Source organism: Capricornis sumatraensis, chromosome 21, assembly GCF_032405125.1.
Source record: "Capricornis sumatraensis isolate serow.1 chromosome 21, serow.2, whole genome shotgun sequence".
Lineage (NCBI taxonomy): Eukaryota > Metazoa > Chordata > Mammalia > Artiodactyla > Bovidae > Capricornis > Capricornis sumatraensis.
In genome coordinates this window covers 10,848,832-10,869,853 of record NC_091089.1, presented here as the reverse complement: position 1 = coordinate 10,869,853, position 21,022 = coordinate 10,848,832, and the positions used below count along the sequence as shown (strand labels likewise).

Below are 21,022 nucleotides of genomic sequence, written 5' to 3'. Positions count from 1 at the left end.
CTGATCTGCCCTCACCCTTCATGGTGGATTCACTCTGGTTTCTTCCCAGATGGGTCCCTTACTTCAGATCTCTGAGCCAGATTCACGTGCTTTCAGCATGGATACGGCAGCACTCAAACTTTTTTCTTAGAGAAATAATTAGCAGCAGATAGTCTGCTAACTTTTAATACTTAGACTGATTTATCAGATGAACAGTTCTTCTTATTTTTATTACATCTTATTCTTCATTTATGGGTACAAGATTTCTTTTGGAAAGCATACATAAAAACTAAATTTGCATAACATGAAAAATGGGTCATTCACTCAAGTTCATAAAGAGTTGCACTGTAGTTTAGCCATACAGAAATACATCTTCCACCTATCGTTATATGCTAATCATAATATAGAAAATATGGAAAAGACCCTGATGCTAGGAAAGATTGAGCGCAGGATGAGAAGAGGGTGACAGAGGATGAGATAGTTGGATGGCATCACTGACTCAATGGACAGGAGTTTGAGCCAACTCTAGGAGATGGTGAAGGACAGGGAAGCCTGACGTGCTGCAGTCCGTGGGGTCACAAAGAGTTGGACAAAACTGGGTGACTGAACGATGACAATCGTAATATTTAACTGCAGAAATGCAGAGTTCCAGATGAAAAGATGCCCATCTGAATTCTTCCTAGAGTGTTCTATTTTTTCAAAAGAAGTTGCCCATCCTCTGATTTTATCAGAGCAAGCTATAAATAATGGGATCCTTGTTTTCTTCTGAAAGGAACTGGTGGACCTTCAGCATGCCTACTGTAAGCTAAGCAGACAGTACCAGGCAAAGACAGCAGAACTGACTCGCGCCAACAACCTCGTGGATCAAAATGAAGCCGAAGTGAAGAAACTGAGACTTCAAGTCGAAGAACTAAAATGGGGACTCAACCAAAAAGAAGACAAGGTACTTTTTAAGTGGAACACATTTTAGATAGATTCAAAATAGCATTTGATAGCATAGCAAAAGCATTTTCTTTTTTACTAGCAAATGGCATTACTTGATATAAAAACTTCACATTTAAAATTTGAAATCAACTAAAAAGCATAAGGAAAGAGGAAAGTATTACATAGACAACATGCTTGTTTTTTGTGGTGTTAGTTGGGCATTTGTTACATGTGCCCTATAGCTTCAAATATGTTTCAGCTTGGGGGTGTGGGTGGGTGGGCGGGGTATCATTGGTATCACTAAAACTTGATGTTTTAATGGAAATCAGATATATAGAGACATCCAGAGGAGCAGTTAATGCTGGAGATATAAATCTGGTGGTGGTCATGTGTTAATACACAATATTTAAAACCACAAGACTGGCTGAGATTATTGAACAAACAATAGATAGAATCCTTAGGACTCTTTGAACAAAAAGTGTTAGTGGCTCAGTTGTGTCCAGCTCTTTGTGACCCCATGGACTGTAGCCAGCCAGCCTCCTCTGTCCATGGAATTCTCCAACAAGAATACTGAAGTGGGTTGTCATTCCCTTCTCCAGGGGATTTTCCTGACCTAGGGATTGAACCCAGGTCTCCCACATTGCAGCCAAATGTGTCTACTAAAATGTAGCCCTTTCACAGTTCCTTCCTGTCCTTCCTACACATTCACATAATAAATATCTCCTATTTGTTTTGCAAAAAAAAAAGTTGTTGTTTTAAGCTTTAATTTTACATCTTGTAGAAATATGATGTATGTTGTGATTATGTTATGATATATATGTCCTCTCCAGTGCTTTCTGATGTTCACAGAACGTAGGCATCTCAGTTATGTCGTGAAATGTCAACTACTTAATGGTCTATGGCATGTTTAAGAATGTGATACCTTAACGGTACACCTGTGACCAGGAGGACTTCAGCTGCAGTTACAAAGAGTTTTCTTGAGTGAAACAGTCCCCCTGTCAGTGTGAGAGCATCCATCACCCATGGAGGCAGCTATTTCAGATGGGGTTCCAAGCACTGCGTCTGCTCCTGTCGGCCAACTTTCGAGGCAAAAATAATTAGTTCCCTGGTTAAAAAGAATGTTTGCAGATACTGCCAAACAGTTGGAAATTTAAAAAAGAAAATGGAAATTGTTTTTCCAAGGGGTGATTCAATAACAGAGCACAGTCCCCCTTTGAAGATTTAATTTTTCATCCAATCTGTTGCAGTCAAGCAAACCAGATCTTATCTAATAACATCCATGAAAATAGAATTATTTGACCAGTGTGAGGCTCATATATCACCCCCTGGTCTTACTATAGCTGACTTGTCCATGGGCATTTTATCCTTGATGTCTCTTTTTATGAAGACGTACATGTTCTTTTTAATGATGTACATGGGTGGTGAAGCTGGACTGTGGAAGAATAAGTCAGGAGAGGAATAGAGGCAGTCTCAAGAGAATGGTTTGGGGTTTTTATTTGATTGTCGTCTTTATTCCTGTGAATAGTTTTGATATACATGCATTTGTTGCAGAAGGTGGTAAATAAACTTTTGTGTTTGCCAATATCAGCTTTAAGAAATTACTTGGGACTGAATCATCAGGAAGGAAACTGTGATAATACGCAGTGTTCCAGGGCTAATGAAGTACTAGTTTCCAGAGATCCGATTCAGCCGTCTAACTGGGGAATGCTAAAAACATCTGTGGTCTTCAGAAGGCTTATATTAGTTGCCCTTCCCTGTAAGAGAATCAGTCTCCCCACATCATCGTCAGTCTTGGGACATGCGACATTTGCTTTGCGCAGGAAGCAGAAGCTCCATGTGCCACACCATCCAGAGCTTTGTGAACCCAACATGCCTCTTCTCCCATGTGTCTTTTCCTGCTGTGTCTCATGTCATGAGGCCAGCAGGTCCAAAATTGACATCATTCTCTCAGCACGAATTCTGAAACAGGAAGGCTTTGGAGTAGAGCCCTTACGGACCCAGATTGATCCACATGGGTAAAACAAAAATCAATATTTATTGTGGTAAGCCACTGACATTTTGGAAAACTTAGCTAAGGCTGACTGGTATAGTCCTTCAAACAGAAATAGCCTGTCAAAATTACATGACATTGGCTCTGGTGCTATTTGCAGTTGGTAAGAGAGCTTATTGCAGGTGAGAATGAAGACAGCCCATTTTGTGGAGTCTCAAAAGCTTTGGTACATTATTTCCTGTAACACCTTGGAAAGCAGGTGATGGACAGAATGAGCTTGTGGTTTTTAGATGAATAGGTATGTGGCTAATATTTTTGTTTGTTTGTCTGCTACTATTGCCTTTGACAAGTGCCCAAAGGAAAGATGAATTCCGAAAAGACTTGTTGAATTTTCAAAGAGATATGTAAGGCAATACAGAAATTTAAGTACTTCTGTGACTGCCAGGGTCTGATTTTCATTTGCAAATGCCAAGACAGAAAACTGAGCTTGGCTTTGAGCAACGAACATTATTTAAGGTTGAGCTTTTAGGCAAGGGCCAATTTAGTGGTGTGGCTTTCAAGCCTGTTGTTAAAAGCTCTTCATTAAGGTCATTTTCTGTAAATCCTTGAAGTTGAATAAAATGGCACAGGGAGGAGACAGATTGTGCCTCTCCTGGAATATCCCACAGATTCAAGGCAACTACAGGTAGCTCAGAGACAATCAACGCCTCCCAGAGAATTATACATGGGACAGCTGACCTGTGGAATTTACTGAAATCAAAAGAAAAACAAAAAGGCTGCAAGCTTTTGTGAAAAATATGCTGACAAATGAGTTTCCAGCCTGGGATAAAAGAGACTGATTTCTCAAGATTTAAAAGAACCTTCAATTCCTCCAAAGGTTGTGGGCTGAGCAATGCTGTCAACACCAGAACACAGGGAGTAATATCCAGAGCCATATTCAAATATGGACAGAGTGTGTAGTGAGGAAAGACCAACTACAGAACAACGCCAAGGACATTAGAAAAGCAGTGACTCTGCAACGGTTATCAGGAGGCTTGCTCAGCATGCGTTAGGCTTAGTTGCTCAGTTGTGTCTGAATCTTTGTGACCCCATGGACTGTAGCCTGATACGCTGCTCTGTCCACAGGATTCTCCAGGCAAGAATACTGGAGTGGGTTGCCATTTCCTCCTCCAGGGGATCATCTCCCCAACCCAGGGATTGAACCTGTGTCTCCTGGGTCTCCTGCATTGGCAGGCAGATTCTTTACCACTGAGCCACCTGGGAAGGCCCAGGCAAAACACAACAGCTTTCCCCATGAGCAAGACATGAGCTTCCTGAAATATCTGCCAAGTTAGATTTTATAAATAGCTTCTATTTCCCTTATCAGTATGAAAGTTTTTATTGTAATTTTCTTGCTGTAGTTGCACTGTAGGATGTCGAGGGTATGAATTACTTGCCTTTTGAGCACATAGATTTCTGGAACAAGAGAAGGCATATTGAGATGTGAAATAGCAGATCTTCGAGGCCTAGGCTGTGGTTGGAAGGCTGCTTGGATAATTTCTCTTGGGGAAGGAGTGAAAGGGTATGGGTGTGTATTTTATTACTTGTTGCCCCATCTGTGCAAGGAATACAGTTCCCAAGCATAAATGGTGGGCATGTGACTTGTTTGGCAAATGGGATTTGTGCGGCTTTGAAATAGAATCTTTTGTAACTATATAATTCCTTGTGGATAAGTATTTGGACATACTTCATGTTTGAAGCTTAAAAATAGATGTTGAAATACACGTTCAAAACATAAAATAGTTCAATGTTCTGCACCTCTGCATCCAACCAGTTGATCACCGGAGGTGACTGATCCAAAGCAGGATCAACTTATATGGGTCTGTAATCTGGATTACTTAATTGAAGTTGTCAGTCTTCAGTTTTTCTCTGATTAAAGGTCATCCCTCTTTCTGATGGCTGGGCATGAAAATATTCCTTATGGAAATAAGATTTTTGCATTAGATAGCAGCCAACATTACTATAATTTGACTTATCATTGAGAAGCAAAGAAAATTCTGTCAGTTTCACTGCTGAGCTTTTTAATTTCACAGTAGCAAATTCTTCAAATTGCAATTAGTTGAGATTAATGTTTAATTGGAACTGTCAAATACAAAGTTCCCAACTCCCACAAGTCAACAAATTTTAAATAAATGAAAATGAGATATTAATCCTCTATACAGTAGAGAAAAATAGATATTTGGAGGCCCATGAGAGAAAACCCAGGGTCTGATTAAAGGAAGGAGCAAATTAAAAAATTCTTTTTTTGAACGAGTTGGTTTTCTTTAAGCAAATTACCCCCCAAATCTAATTTGACATGTGTTTATTAGAAGTTAAACATTCTTTTCTCATCATTTCATTGAAGTCTTTCTGTGAATATATATGATGGTAAAATTTAATTGAGACCACTACTGTAAGGCAGAAATAATTACATATATATCCACGTTAAAATACCAGAATAATTGACTACTGTAATAAATATGGTGTGAAAAGTAGCCTAATGAATAATAAAATGATGCAATAACCAAAGTTAGTAAAGACCAAAAAGGCAGTACCTAAGAAACAAGGAGTATAATATAAACAATTACTCTGCCACGTGGGTACTCTACACTGTATGACTAGTATTAAGAAAACTGAAGGACTGAATGAGATAAGGCTTGCCAAGGACTATTTTAAATTTTAAAGCAATCCTATATCATATAAAGAAGGAAAAATAAAAGGAAAAAAAATCAGCCATTATCTTACCATCATATCCTGTTACTTCAATGTATATTAACTTCAAATGCCCAGACAATTTTATGCAGAGATGCAGTCATCATTTGCAAACCATATACTCAGTCAGTTACCATAGCTTTCTTGCTGCTGTGTACTTTTCATATTTGGTATTTCAAGGAAGGGTGTAATATTTATCTCCTTGGATATAAATTATTTAATAAACCAACCCTTCTTTACTGAATCTCATTTGTATTTTTTTTTCAACATAACTTTACCATGACTATTGTCATGTACAGTTGACCCTTGAACAACATGGGTTTGAACTGTGTGGGTCCACTTAATAGGAAGATATTTTTCAATAGTAAATAGTACAGTACAACCCAGTCCATAGTTGGTTGAAAGTGCAGACATATAGGGCCAACTGTAAGTTATAGGATGATTAACTTCCAAGTTCAAGATTCAAAGGTAGAGACCTTTTATCCTCCACTGGGAAGAAAAAGTCTTCTAAGTGGGATTACATGACCCAGATAACCACGATGGTGTGATCACTCACCCAGAGCCAGATATCCTGGAATGCAAAGTCAACTGGACCTTAGGAAGCATCAACACGAACAAAGCTAGTGGAGGTGATGGAATTCCAGTTGAGCTTTTTCAAATCCTAAAAGATGATGCTGTGAAAGTGCTGCACTCTATATACCAGCAAATTTGGAAAACTCAGCAGTGGCTACAGGACTGGAAAAGGTCAGTTTTCATTCCAATCCCAAAGAGAGGCAATGCCAAAGAATGTTCACACCACTGCACAATTGCACTCATCTCACATGCTAGGAAAGTAATGCTTAAAGTTCTCCAAGTCAGGATTCAGCAATACGTGAACCATGAACTTCCTAATGTTCAAGTTGGATTTAGTAAAGGCGGAGGAACCAGAGATCAAATTGCCAACATCCGCTGGATCATGGAAAAAGCAAGAGAGCTCCAGAAAAACATCTACTTCTGCTTAATTGACTATGCCAAAGCCTTTGACTGAGTGGATCACAATAAACTGTGGAAAACTCTACCAGATCACCTTTACTTCCCTCCTGAGAAATCTGTATGCAGGTCAAGAAGCAACAGTTAGAAGTGGATGTGGAACAACAGACTGGTTCCATATCGGGAAAGAAGTATGTCAAGCTGTATCTTGTCACCCTGCTTATTTAACTTACATGCAGAGTACTCATGCAAAATGCCAGGCTGGATGAAGCACATGCTGGAATCAAGACTGCAGGGAGAAACATCAATAACCTCAGATATGCAGATGATATCACCCTATGGCAGAAAACAAAGAGGAACTAAAGAGCCTCTTGATGAAAGTGAGAGAGGAAATTGAAAAAGTTGGCTTATAGCTCAACATTAAAAAAACTAAGATCATGGCATCTAGTCCCATCACTTCATGGCAAATAGATGAGGAAACAATGGAAACAATGAGAGACAGTGACTGCAGCCATGAAGTTTAAAGACACTTGCCCCTTGCAAGAAAAGCTATGACCAACCTAGACAGCATATTAAAAAGCAGAGACATTACTTTGCCAACAAAGGTCTGTCTAGTCAAAGCTATGGTTTTTCCAGTAGTCATGTATGGATATGAGAGTTGGACTATAAAGAAAGCTGAGCCCCAAAGAATTGATACTTTTGAACTGCAGTGTTGGAGAAGACTCTTATGAGTCCCTTGGACTGTAAGGAGAACCAACCAGTCCATCCTAAAGAAATAAGTCTTGAATATATATTGGAAGGCCTGATGCTGAAGCTGAAACTCCAGTACTTTGGCCACCTGATGGGAAGAACTGACTCATTGGAAAAGACCTGATGTTGGGAAAGATTGAAGATAGGAGGAGAAGGGGATGACAGAGAATGAGATGGTTGAATGGCATCACTGACTCGTTGGACATGAGTTTGAGCAAGTTCTGGGAGCTGTTGATGGATAGGGAAGCCTGGTGTGCTGTGGTCCACAGGGTCACAAACAGTCAGGCATGACTGAGTGACTGAACTGAATGAACAGAAGTGGGATTATTGAGTTAAAGGATATGAATATAATATGGCTCTTGATACATTCAGAATTACTAATTTTCTTTGCCTCTAAATGACAGGTCAAACTATGGAAATATTGGCTGTTATGTAAAATCTTAACTGCATCTTAACTGTTGCAAAAGCAAGTTCAAATCTCAAGTGATGTATCTATAAAGCTAAAAATTTAAATGCTCAGTTTGCCAAGTTGTTAATTGGATTTACTCTCAATTTAAACTGCTTCTTTTTGTTAAACTCTTTCCTTAGTGCAGCCATTATTATTATATATTATATATGTTATTATATTATTCTGTTCAGTTCAGTTGCTCAGTCGTGACCAACTCTTTACAACCCCCTGGACTGTAGCATGCCAGGCCTCCCTCTCCATCACCAGCTCCTGGAGCTTACTCAAACTCATGTCCTTGAGTTGGTGATGCCATCCAACCATCTCATCCTCTGTCGTCCCCTTTTCCTCCCACCTTCAGTCTTTCCCAGCATCAGGGTCTTTTACAATGAGTTAGTTCTTCGCATCAGGTGGCCAAAGTATTGGAGTTTCAGCTTCAGCATCGATCCTTCCAATGAATATTCAGGACTGATTTCCTTTAGGATGGACAGGTTAAATCTTGCAATCCAAAGGACTCACAAGAGTCTTCTCCAACACCACAGTTCAAAAGCATCGATTCTTTGGCACTCAGCTTTCTTTATAGTCCAACTCTCACATCCATACATGACTACTGGAAAAACCATAGCTTTGACTAGATTGACATTTGTTGGCAAAGTAATGTCTCTACTTTTTAACATGCTGTCTAGGTTGGTCATAACTTTTTTCCAAGGAGCAAGTGTCTTTTAATTTCATGGCTGCTGTCCCATCTGCAGTGATTATTCCCTTATTGTAGCTCCATATGATTTTTCTATATATTTTTAAATAATAGATTCTATTAGTAAGAGGACTTTGAAAATATTCAGTGATTCTTCTGTGTTAAAAGAGATGTAAATCAGGGATCAAGTAGTTCTTAGTCCCTGTGTGTTAGTTGCTCAGTCGTGTCTGACTCTTTGTGATCCCATCGACTGTAGCCTGCCAGATTACTCTCTCCATGGAATTCTCCAGGCAGAAATACTGGATTGGGTAGCCATTCCCTTCTTTAGGGGATCTTCCCAACCCAGGGATCAAATCAGTTCTTTCACATTGCCAGCAGATTCATTACTGTCTGAGCCACCAGAGAAGTCCTAGATACCTACAATTCACAAACGAAGCAGGTGAGAAGGAGCCTATGGTAACTGACAAATAAAAGCTCTGTGGTGAGGGAAAGAAGAATCAGTTAACTTCGAGATGACTTTCATACTTCCAGGAGTTCATGGATTTCTTCACTGAACCAAGACTTGGTGTAAGTACTCAGCTATAGATCAAATATATTCCCAGTGTAAAGGTCACAGTCTAATATGATTGTCTAACCTGTCTGCACAATAAAAACCCTTTGGAATATTTTATTTTTTTCAACCTTAGATCTGTTTTTAAAAATTTATATTGGAGTATAGTTGAATAACAATGTTGTGTTAGTTTCAGGTGTTCAACAAAACGATTTAGTTATACATATACATGTATCTGCTCTTCAAATCTTTTCCCATTTAGTTTATTACAGAATATTGAATACAGTTTCCTGTGCCAACAGTAGGTCCTTGCTGGTTATCTGTTTTAAATAAAATAGTGTCTTTATGTCAAGGTCAAATTCCCAGCCTTTCTTTTTGGTAATCGTTTTGTTTTCTGAGGCTGTAAATTGGTTTATGTTTTGTAAATAAGTTCAATTTTTTTTAAGATTCCACATAGAGACGATGTCATATGATATTTGACTTACTTCACTTGGTATGATAATCTTTCAGTCCATCTATATTGCTGCAAATGGTATTATTCCATTCTTTTTATTTTTTTAATATAAATTTATTTATTTTAATTGGAGGTTAATTACTTTACAATATTGTATTGGTTTTGCCATACATCAACATGAATCCATCACAGGTATACACGTGTTCCCCATCCTGAACCCCCCTCCCTCCTCCCTCCCTGTACCATCCCTCTGGGTCGTCCCAGTGCACCAGCCCCAAGCATCCAGTATCATTCATTGAACCCAGACTGGCGATTTATTTCATATATGATATCATACATGTTTCAATTCCATTCTTTTTAATGGCTGAGTAACAGCCATTGCATAAATATACCACATCTTCTTTATCTGTTCATCTGTCGGTGGACATTTGGGTTGCTCCCATGTCTTGGCTATTGAATACAGCACTACAGTGAACACTGGGGTACATGTATTCTTTCAAACCATGGTTTTCTCCAGATATATGTCCAGGAGTGGGATTGCTGGATCGTATGGAAACTATTCTTAGTTTCTTAAAGAACCTTCGTACTGCTGTTGAGAGCAGCTGCACCAATTTACATTCCCACCAGCAGAGCAAGAGGGTTCCCTTTTTTCAAAGAGGGTTCCCTCTCCAGCATCTACTGTTTGTAGACATCGATGATGGCCATTCTGACTGGTGTGAGGTAATATCTCACTGTAATTTTTACTGGCATTTCTCTTATAATTAGTGACGTTGAGCATCTTTTCATGTGCCTCTTGACCATCTGTACATCTTTGGGGAAGTCTCTAGGTTTTCTGCTCATTTCTGGTTGGGTTGTAAAATATTAATACTCAAGACTTATCTCTAGTAGCCGTCAATTTTTATGGGTGGGGCCTGTGCATGAGTATTTTTAAAATACTTCTTAAATGATTCTGTTTTCTAGTGACTTATCAGAACCACTGGTCTAAGGAGAAAAGACTGCCACCATTGAAACTCAAATTCATAACTTTGGTCCCCACCAAATGCACACATTTACAGTAACAGATTTTACCAGTAGAGTATAAATGAAATGGCTTGCTACAGAAACCAGACTTTTTGTCCATTGTAGTTTGTACCTGTATCATAGTAATTTGCAAAACTAATTGATATGATCTTCTAGTTTTGAGAGAAGTTCAAAAGATGGAAAATCACTTAAATAGATGGAAAAAATAAGATACTATGAACAATGTAAGTTCATACTCAAAATGCTAGTGTTTTGCTAAATGCACTTGTCAGTGTGGCTTTACACTTAGTAATTATCACCTTAATCACCTTATTACAGTTTAGCTAATTCTGGCTTTGCATTTTAATGCTCTCAGTGTCAAAAAGGTGTATCTTTCCAAAAGTCTGATATCATCAGCAATGACGAATGTGAGAGACACTTTGTTTAAAGCTTCAGAACATTAATTATGTAAATTAACAGTTGATTTTTAAACAAGCCTTTATTTGGAAGGGCACAGACTTTTTTTCCTAGCCCTAAATATATTTTGGGGAAATCTCATCAACTTACACTCTGCTAGTTTTAAGACTGTGAGAATGGTGATAGACTGAAATTTGAATTTATCTATTAAAAAGATGTGGGAAGTGTTTCAGGTTAAGGTTAAAAATAAATAATAAAGAGGCCAGGTTCAGGTTCTTGTGGGGACAGAAGCGGTGACCAGTGATTCAGGATCTGAACTGAACTGCAAAAACCAGCCTAGTCCATTTATTCCTTCCTGGATGAGATGGTTGGATGGCATCACTGACTCGATGGACATGAGTTTGAGCAAGCTCCGGGAGTTGGTGATGAACAGGAAAACCTGGCATGCTGCAGTCCATTGGGTCGCAAATAGTTGGACATGACTGAGCGACTGAACTGAATTTCTCTGTTAGATGTTAGAATACACCTGAGTTCTTCCCAGAAGAGGTTTATAGTGTCGCTGAGGGTAGCCCAACATAAATGTTTGAAGTTAAATGTGTAAAATCAGTGTCAAGATGGTGGTATTTATAGGATGCAAGAAAGAATTGGCCATATTTCTTTTCCTTCCAGTGCTTAAAGGCTATTTATGTGTTCGTTTTAATTATTTATCATCTGACACCTCAACTGGAATATATGGGCAAAGACCAGTACAGTTGTGCCCCTAAGTGGGCCAGCTTTCAATAATACTGTCCATTCTCTTCTCCAGGAGATCCTCCTGACCTAGGAATTGAACCCAGGTCTCCTGCATTGCAGGAAGATTCTGCACCATCAGATCACCAGGGAAATCCACAACTGTCTCAAGTGCCCTTAAAATAAAGACATCATGGCACGATAACATGAGCAGAAGTCTTGCATCCTCATGGCTATACACAGCTAATCTAAATCCTAATAAATCCTCTTTCTGTGGATAGTTTGAAGGGTACCACTTCCTGCAATCATTTATCATGATCTTGCTCTTTCTTTACCCTACCAACCAGCTAGATGGTCCTTAAAGGGGTTTAGGACAAGCCATCCCAAGTACTCTTGCCTGGAAACTCACATGGACAAAGGAGCCTGGTAGGCTGCAGTCCATGGGATCGCGAAGAGTCAGACATGACTGAGCAACTTCACTTTCACTTTTCACTTTCATGCATTAGAGAAGGAAATGGCAACCCACTCCAGTGTTCTTGCCTGGAGATCCCAGGGATGGAGGAGCCTGGTAGGCTGCCGTTTATGGGGTTGCACAGAGTCGGACACGACTGAAGCGACTTAGCAGCAGCAGCAGCAGCATCCCAAGTTGTGCCACTCTGGCATGTGTATTATTTAGAACTGAAAACAAGCCCAAAGACTCAGAATTTTGAACTGCCCCTCTTACTATCTAAAAGAATATAACAGCTTCTTCCTGGCCTTTACTTTCCCCTTAAGCCTTAGACCCCTACCTCCATTTCCTTCAGTCAGTTCAGTCACTCAGTCATGTCCAAATCTTTGTGACCCCATGGTCTGCAGCATACCAGGCTGCTATCCATCACCAACTCCTGAGAGCCTGCTCAAGCTCATGTCCATTGAGTTTGAGAAGGCTCAAACCATCCAACCATCTCATCCTGTGTAACCCCCTTCTCCTCCTGCCTTCAGTCTTTCCCAGCATCAGTGTCTTTACCAATGAGTCAGTTATTCACATCTGGTGGTCAAAGTATTGGAGCTTCAGCTTCAGCATCAGTCCTTCCAATGAATATTCAGATTCCAATGAATAATCAGGAAATCGTGATTTCCTTTAGGATTGACTGGCTTGATCTCCTTGCAGCCCAAGGGACTCTCAAGAGTCTTCTCCAACACCACAATTCAAAAGCATCAATTCTTTGGTGCTCATCTTTCTTTATGGTCTAACTCTCACATCCATATATGACTACTGGAAAAACCATAGCTTTGACTAGACGGACCTTTGTTGACAAAGTGATGTCTCTGTTTTTTAATACACTGTCTAGGTATGTCATATCTTTTTTCCAAGGAGCAAGCGTCTTTTAATTTCATGACTGTAGTCACCATCTGCGGTGATTTTGGAGCCCCAAAAGATAAAGTCTGTCACTGCTTCCATTGTTTCCCCATCTATTTGCCATGAGGTGATGCAACCAGATGTCATGATCTTAGTTTTCTGAATGTTGAGTTTTAAGCCAGCTTTTTCACTCTCCTCTTTCACTTTCATCAGGAGGCTCTTTAGTTCCTCTTTGCTTTCTGCCATAAGGGTGGTGTCATCTGCATATCTGAGGTTATTGATATTTCCCCCAGCAATCTTGATTCCAGCTTGTGCTTTATCCATCCCAGCATTTTGTATGATGTACTCTGCATAGAAGTTAAATAAGCAGGGTGACAATATATAGCCTTGATGTACTCCTTCCCCAATTTGGAACCAGTCGATTTTTCCATGTCCAGTTCTAACAGTTGCTTTTTGACCTGCAAAAAAAAAAGTTTTCTTAGGAGGCAGGTCAGATGGTCTGATAGTCACATCTTTTGAAGAATTTTCCACAGTTTGTTTTGATCCACACAGTCAAAGGCTTTGGCATAGTCAATAAAGCAGAAGTAAATGTTTTTCTGGTACTCTTGCTTTTTTTGATGACCCAACATATGTTGGCAGTTTAATTTCTGGTTCCTCTGCCTTTTCCAAATCCAGCTTGTACATCTGGAAGTTCTTGATTCACGTACTGTTCAAGCCTAACTTGGAGAATTTTGAGCATTACTTCAGTAATGCTCCATCTCCTTAGTCCAAAATAATATATCCCTCACTTTGCTTTGCTTTGGGACTTCCCAGGTGGCAGTAGTGGTAAAGAATCTCCCTACAATGTAGAAGACCGAGCTTAGATCCCTGGTCAGGAAGATCCCCTGGAGAAAGGGTATGGCAACCCAATCCAGTATTCTGGCCTGGAGAATCCAATGGACAGAGGAGCCTGGCAGGCTACAGTCATAGAGAATCAGACATGACTGAGTGACTTTCACTTTGCCTTGCTTTGGAATTCTTTATACTTACGTTGATTCGTGTTCTGCATATTATAAATTGTATTTTCTCGTGTTAACTACATTCTATTATTTTGTTTGCCAATCAAAAAACTAGGAGGGAAAAAAAAGGGAAAGTTAGATTCCCTTCAGAACTTAATAACAAACCAAATGCATCATGTGTGCTGTAGTCTAAGCTGAAACTCTTTTGACTTGTGTGTAGAAAATATAGCGTGTGATAAGAACTTAGTAAAATCAACATGTTTTAAGGTCAGGTTATATGGAAGACTTTAGAGCATGATCATTTGTTAATGTTTCCCTCTCCCCTTAACTCTAGGCAACACTTTTAGACCACCAGCTCAATGGACATGAATTTAAGCAAACTCAGGGAGATAGTGAAGGGCAGGGAAGCCTGGCGTGCTGCAGTCCATGGGGTCACAGAGAGTCAGACATGACTTAGTGACTGAACAACGACAACATATTTTTATTCTTCTTTTGAACACTGTCTGATACTTTATTAGCATTTTTCATCCAGTTCTATTGTTTCTACTTGTTTATGCTCTGAAAAATGCAAGAGGTATAAACCTCATTAGGAAAAAAGACAATAGACAACACAGCAAAGAATAATCAGTTTTCTTCTTCCTCTTTGGTTGAGATATCTCACTTCTCAGCACCATTCATTCTTCATGCAAATCTATCTTCTCTATTTACATATTTCCTTTTATACTGACATCTCACTCCCATCCCCTTCTCTCCATGTTCAGCCACTTAGTGCGATTGTGTGAATGCTTTTGTTTAAACGTGTTTTTTGTACATTATGTTCTTTGTGTCACGTGTATGTGTTTTCTCTTGTGTTAACTTGGTGTCTGGTCCATACCCCAGGGAGATTCTCACACAGATCTAAGAGGGGTTCGGTACATGGGTTGGTGCAGGTTGTTCCCGGGGGCTGAGAAGAGGAGCATCTGGGCCTTTGGTCACCGGGTGAGTGGACACAACTGTGATGGGCACCAGGGGGCACTCTGCTCTACAGCAGATGACTCAAACCCGCCAGAATGCCCAGGGATCTTAATCATGTGAAGTGAAAAGAGATGCAGATGATTTTATAAAAGATAGCATCTTTCTGATCCATGACTGAGTATATCCTTTCACCTGTCTTTCTTAACACTACTCATATCTAGTTTCTGAGTATTTGATACCATGTATGGTAGAGTGGGCAACATAAAGGATTGGATTCAGATCTGGAAATAAACTGACACTTCCATTACAAGTGGTGTGATCTCACGCTAATCACTTAGCCTCTCTGGGATGGATACCCTTCCCTTGTCTGTGAAGAATAATGTGTGGAATTACATAAAATCTACCACTGAAATGGGGGTAGTTGATTTAATGAAACCTTTGAGGAAAGTAAAACACCATCTCCTAAAATGTGAAAAATTATGCATAATTAATCTATGTCTCAGATCAAATATTCAATGTTTAATCTTATAGTAGATAACAGTGCTTAATTGAATGTTTCAGTATTTAACATAATATCTTATAATATTTAATCCTAATTATAAAGTTCTAAACATCAATTATACTCATTCATTAATATAGATATTAATATAATTATTATCTCATATAAATCTTACTACAATCCTGAAATTAGACCCTTAATTACAGCAATTATAGAAATCTGAGTGAGTAAATGACAAGACCATAGTCACACGTGGAGAAGAAGAGTTAAGATACCAATTCAGGTGCTGAAATACATATTAAAAATATATCCTCTGGTTTTATACAGTTTCGTATTATTTGCACAGTAATTTTGCAACACTGCATTCAATATTATTCTCTGTAAATGAACATTTAAAGAGAGAGTTTTCTTTAGGATCTTGGTTTCTATATTGGATTACCATGCATTTTGATAAAAGCTTAGTGTTTCAAGTCGCTGGTGAGCCATTTCAAAGGGAACATTCAGGAACAATTTTATTTTTTCTGCTCTAGTCAGAATATTCTTGCCTTGCAAAAACCACAGTTGAGCTTAATAGTAAAGTATTCCAAATATTTTGGTAAGATAAAACAAGGGACATTCTATTGTGTCAAAAGAATTAAAATCCTTAAAATTTTCTCATATGGAATATATAATGAGAAAAATGACATATTTAGGTTATTAACATTATGTTTGTAAAAAAATAAATGTCAAGAGTGGAATTATTTTACTTTCAAGTATACATGTTTTTTAACTTTCTAAAATAAAAATTATGATATTTGAACTAGTCTTATTTTTAAGTTTTGTCATTTAAAAGAAGTTTAATAAGTCATTTATTATAAGACATTTTGGTATTTAACTAATGTGAAAAGTTAAATGATTTTTTTAAAGTTGCTCAAACTGGAATAATTAAAAAAGGCATGACTATTTGTATTTAAACACTCAGAACTCTAAGACTATGAAATTCTTATGAGTCATTTCTCCATCATGCTATAATAAATTAACAACTTGGGAAGTTTAAAAAGATACAAAAACCAGACCTATAACTGTTCATTTCTGTGGTTCTGCTGTAGTTCAGAAATCAGATAAACTATAAACCACAGAAAATTAGACATATTTAAATTTGTAATTTGAACCGTTTCAATAATGACTGTAATCCAAAACTAAAATTTATAGTGGCACAACAAACAGGTCTATTTTTCCTTTCATGGAGGAAAAATGAGTGTTTTTTGATGCAAGATGAATAAATACAGCCATCTCCTAAAGATATAATATCTATGTTCTTACTATATCTTCATATTTTATTGCTTTAATTAGCAGAAAATATTTTATTTTTGGTTAAAGTTATAAATTTAAAGCACACGAGTTCTGGTGTTTTTGTTTGCTTCAAGTACCTGATTAGCTTAGGAAAGGAAGAGGTATAATTCTGTTCCTTCTTGGGAATCGAATATTTGATTGAAAGCCATCACTTTGGGAGTGAAATCGGTGCATCAAATGACTGAATTGTATGTTTCAGAGGTGATCATCATATTTCCGAATACAATGGGGCAGGACTCTAATGAGCAGTAGAAGGGAGAGCAGAGTCAGAGCTGAGATCCAGAACTTTCCTCTGGAGGCTGGGGAGGGGGGAAGTCAGAACCAGGACATCAGATCTACATTGAGACCATTTTGGTACAGAGTCTACACCAGAGAAATCCAAAATGTGTGTTCTAAGCATGAGTCTAAAGCATCTAGGATTCCTTGGAGTTGATGCACAGTCATCCCCATCACAAAATGCTCTTGCAGTCATGTGGGTGGGGTTTTTAGGGCAGATTTCCTGAAGGAGAAGATGGGCACGATCCATTATGGCCTCAGGTGACAGGAACCAGGCACAGCCCAGCCTGGGGGCAAGGCAGTGTGCGGCTGGCCCTCTCGCCTTCCAGCACTGTCTGTCTCGTCTCTCTGGTGCAGGGGACACCTCAGCCTCATTCCTGTGTCCTGGGATTTTCTCTGGTGGTGCCTTGTCCATGAATAGTTTCCAGCTGTTCATCCTGTGAGAGGGTGTGAAATAAGAAACACCCTCTGTTGCCATCTTGGTGATGTCACTCCTGTATTCTTTTTGACTCTATCACTGAGCACAGTACCCCAAACAACAGCTTTTAGCGCTGTGCCCTCTCAGTTCCTCAAATTCTTCCGATTATCTTGTCCTTCACTCGACATTACCAGCCTACTCCCGAGGTCACACTTGACATTGCCTACATCAATTACTACACCTTCTTCTGGGTCTCAAACTCTCCAAACATAAGCTTATCTTTCCAGTTTAATTTTTTCAGTGAACGTGAAGTTGCTCAGTGGTGTCTGACTCTTTGTGACCCCATGGACTATAGCCTACGAGGCTCCTCTGTCTATGGGATTTTCCAGGCAATAGTACTGGAGTGGATTGCCATTTCCTTCTCCATACCAACCACAAAATTTCAACCCCTTGGAGCATACAGTCTATTGATACCATCTTTACATTGTCATTTATCCACCTCCATTTTTTATTTCAATCTTTAGGCGTAAATGTGATGTCTCAACATTACAGTCCTTTCTCTGCATTATACCTCCATCTCCTTGCCTCCATATCTTTTGCAGAAATTCACTTGTGAAACTCAAGCTCTGGTTGAATGCAACCCTCTGCTTTGTCTGCAGCTGCATATGGCACTAGAGAACCAAGTGCTGTGCTAACAGGTCTTGGCTTAAATTCATCTCAAGTAGCATCTTAGTGTTCCAGCATTAATTTTTCTAAATGACTGTTTCACTTCCTCTCTCTTTTACTCCCTCCTCACTCCTCTACATTCTGAGCTGAGAATCTTTCTGCTGAATTTACTGAGGGAAAAAGACAAACAGGAATGTGGAATACAGAATATGCACTCTCACCATCACATCTACTCAACTTATTTGTATCAACTGGAACACCTATAGTCTTCCTATATATCTGGTACTATGGATGAAATTTCTCAATTTCTATATGTGGTTAGCAAATATTTTATACATATATATATATAATATATTACATATACATATATATGTACACATTCACAAGTATATACATATGCATGTATAAAGATTTTACATATATAATGTTTAAAATAAACCAACTTCCTTTAAATACCTCATTGCTGCCACTATTAAATTTAACTCCCTCCCTTTACAGCACATCTTTGAAAGAGATGTATGATATTAACTTCTTATCTTCATAGCCTTCATTCTCTCTCTAATCATAACAGTGATACTTTTGATCTCTGCCCCTTTACTAATGCAAACGTGTCAAGGTCGCAAATGTGCTCCACATTTTTAGCGCCAGAGCTCCATTCTTGGGTTTCATCTTCCTCAAAATATCATAGTAATTTGACACAATCAATCCCATTCTTAAAGTAACTTACTCTCCAGGCTTCTAGAAAAATCAGTGTTTCTTGGGTTTCACCTTCTGCTGTGCTTCTTGATCCCAATCTTGTTTTCATGTCTTCAGCTATGCATGTGTCTTAACCTAAGACTTAGAAATATTTGATTACAGACTTTGTAGATTTTTAACATGTAGGAATCTTAGGGATTGTAAAATGACTTTGCATTGAGAGGAGCCTAGCAGCCTACAGTCCATGGGGTCACACGAGTCAGACATGACTTAGCGACTGAACCACCACCACCACCACAATAAAAATGGAGAATTCAATTCAGTTGTCTCTCAGTCGTGTCCGACTCTTTGTGACCCCATGGGCTGCAGCACACCAGGCCTCCCTGGCCACCACCAACTCCTGGAGTTTACTCAAACTCTTGTCCAGTGAGTCAGTAATGCCATCCAACAATCTCATCCTCTGTTGTCCCCTTCTCCTCCCACCTTCAATCTTTCCCAGCATCAGAGTCTTTTCAAATGAGTCCGTTCTTCACATCAGGTAGCCAAAGTATTGGAGTTTCAGCTTCAGCATCAGTCCTTCCAATGAATATTCAGGACTAACTTCCTTTAGAATGGACTGGTTGGATCTCCTTGCAGTCCAAGGGACTCTCAAGAATCTTCTTCAACACCACAGTTCAAAAGCATCAGTTCTTCGGCACTCAACTTTCTTAATGGTCCAACTCTCACATCCATACATGACTACTGGAAAAACCCATAGCTTTGATTTGTTGGCAAAGTAATGTCTCTGCTTTTTAATATGCTGTCTAGGTATGTCATAACTTTTCTTCCAAGGAGCAAGTATCTTTTAATTTCATGGCTGCAGTCATCATCTTCAGTGATTGAGAGAGTAAAACTGTTTAAAGTTGGTTTCAGTGACTCAGATGGTAGCCAGTGATTCTATTCAAAGGTGAAAACTATTTTTTGAAAATTTGGAATCTAAGTGTTACTCTAGTGAAGGGATGCTTACTACTGTGTCATTGGTTTTCGTATGTACAGAATCAGAATATTGTTTTAAGGAACATGCCTTAAATATTGGCTTCCCATCTGTATTCCATCACTACCCATAAGTCTCCACTGACTTTTGTAGTATTACTAAGGCCATGGTGGTAGTGATGCATTGCAATCAAAGTGTGCTAACTACTATTTAATGGAAGAAATGTTGTCTTTATATTTCAATATTGTATAAGTTTTGTAAATCATAACTATATTTCCATATATTTATTTCTTGCTGTTATTTAAATAGTTATTTCCTTATCATCACTGTGAAGGTAAGTTGATCATAAACTTATTTTCTACTAGGGAATACACAAAGTAAAATATTTTCCTATGTTTTGAACACTTATCCTAATGTGCCATTAATCTTTTTTCTTATGTTAAACAGTTCAGTTACTGCTACAGATTATTTTAGATAATAATCATCAGAATTATTCAGACAAAATTAAAGTTTCTTGGTGAACAGATTTCTGGAACAATATGGTTGTTGGTTTAGTTACAAAATAAACCAAAGTTGTAATATAGGCAATTGCTGAAGTTTGGAACTCAGAAACTTAAATGTAACTCAACAAATAATGAGGTATCCATTTCTGTTTCAGAAATATTTTTAGAAACACTGCACTTTTGGAATCTCTTCTAGTTCTTTGACACTTTCATAAGAAGTGGTCAATAACCATTTTTATACGTAATGTATGCAGAAGTCCATGCCCTAGTCAGCTTGTATCTTCCCTTAATGGAAGAGTATATATTTTAATTATAGAGTTTTTTTTATTTGAATCTTATTAAAGAAGGATTTCATTTGTTCAGTCTTATTTTCTTTGCCAGGAACATGACCCATATAGTTAGGTGTGTATTGGTGAACTGGTTTCATTCTTAGGGAAGTTTCAGGATAAGTAACTTCCTCTCCATACATTTTTATCTTTTTAGAAAACTTGTAATCTGGAAAGGTGTTTTATCATAGAGGAAAATATTACTGCTTTTATCATTATAGTTATCTCTCTAGTCCTTGTAGTCCATTTCAGACACTTAGAAGTTTTCTTCTAAATTAGCAAAACTGATTATCAGATTATGATACTCTCCCTACCCTCTGTGGAAAACGAAGCATTAGTCTTTTGGTTTAGCAATTAAAATATCACTTGTTTTCTCCTCTTAATTTATAAATCTTACTGTATTTTTGTAGTC

The 21,022-nt window shown here is 38.4% G+C and overlaps 1 protein-coding gene across 1 annotated transcript in view; it reads left to right on the top strand.

The window, feature by feature from the left end:
• Window positions 1-21,022, top strand: part of CCDC102B (coiled-coil domain containing 102B) — a 256,141-nt gene that overhangs the window by 223,298 nt on the left and 11,821 nt on the right. The window contains exon 7 of the mRNA XM_068993959.1: window positions 752-922. Coding sequence (XP_068850060.1) covers window positions 752-922 — 171 coding nt within the window. The remainder of the gene's footprint in view (window positions 1-751; window positions 923-21,022) is intronic.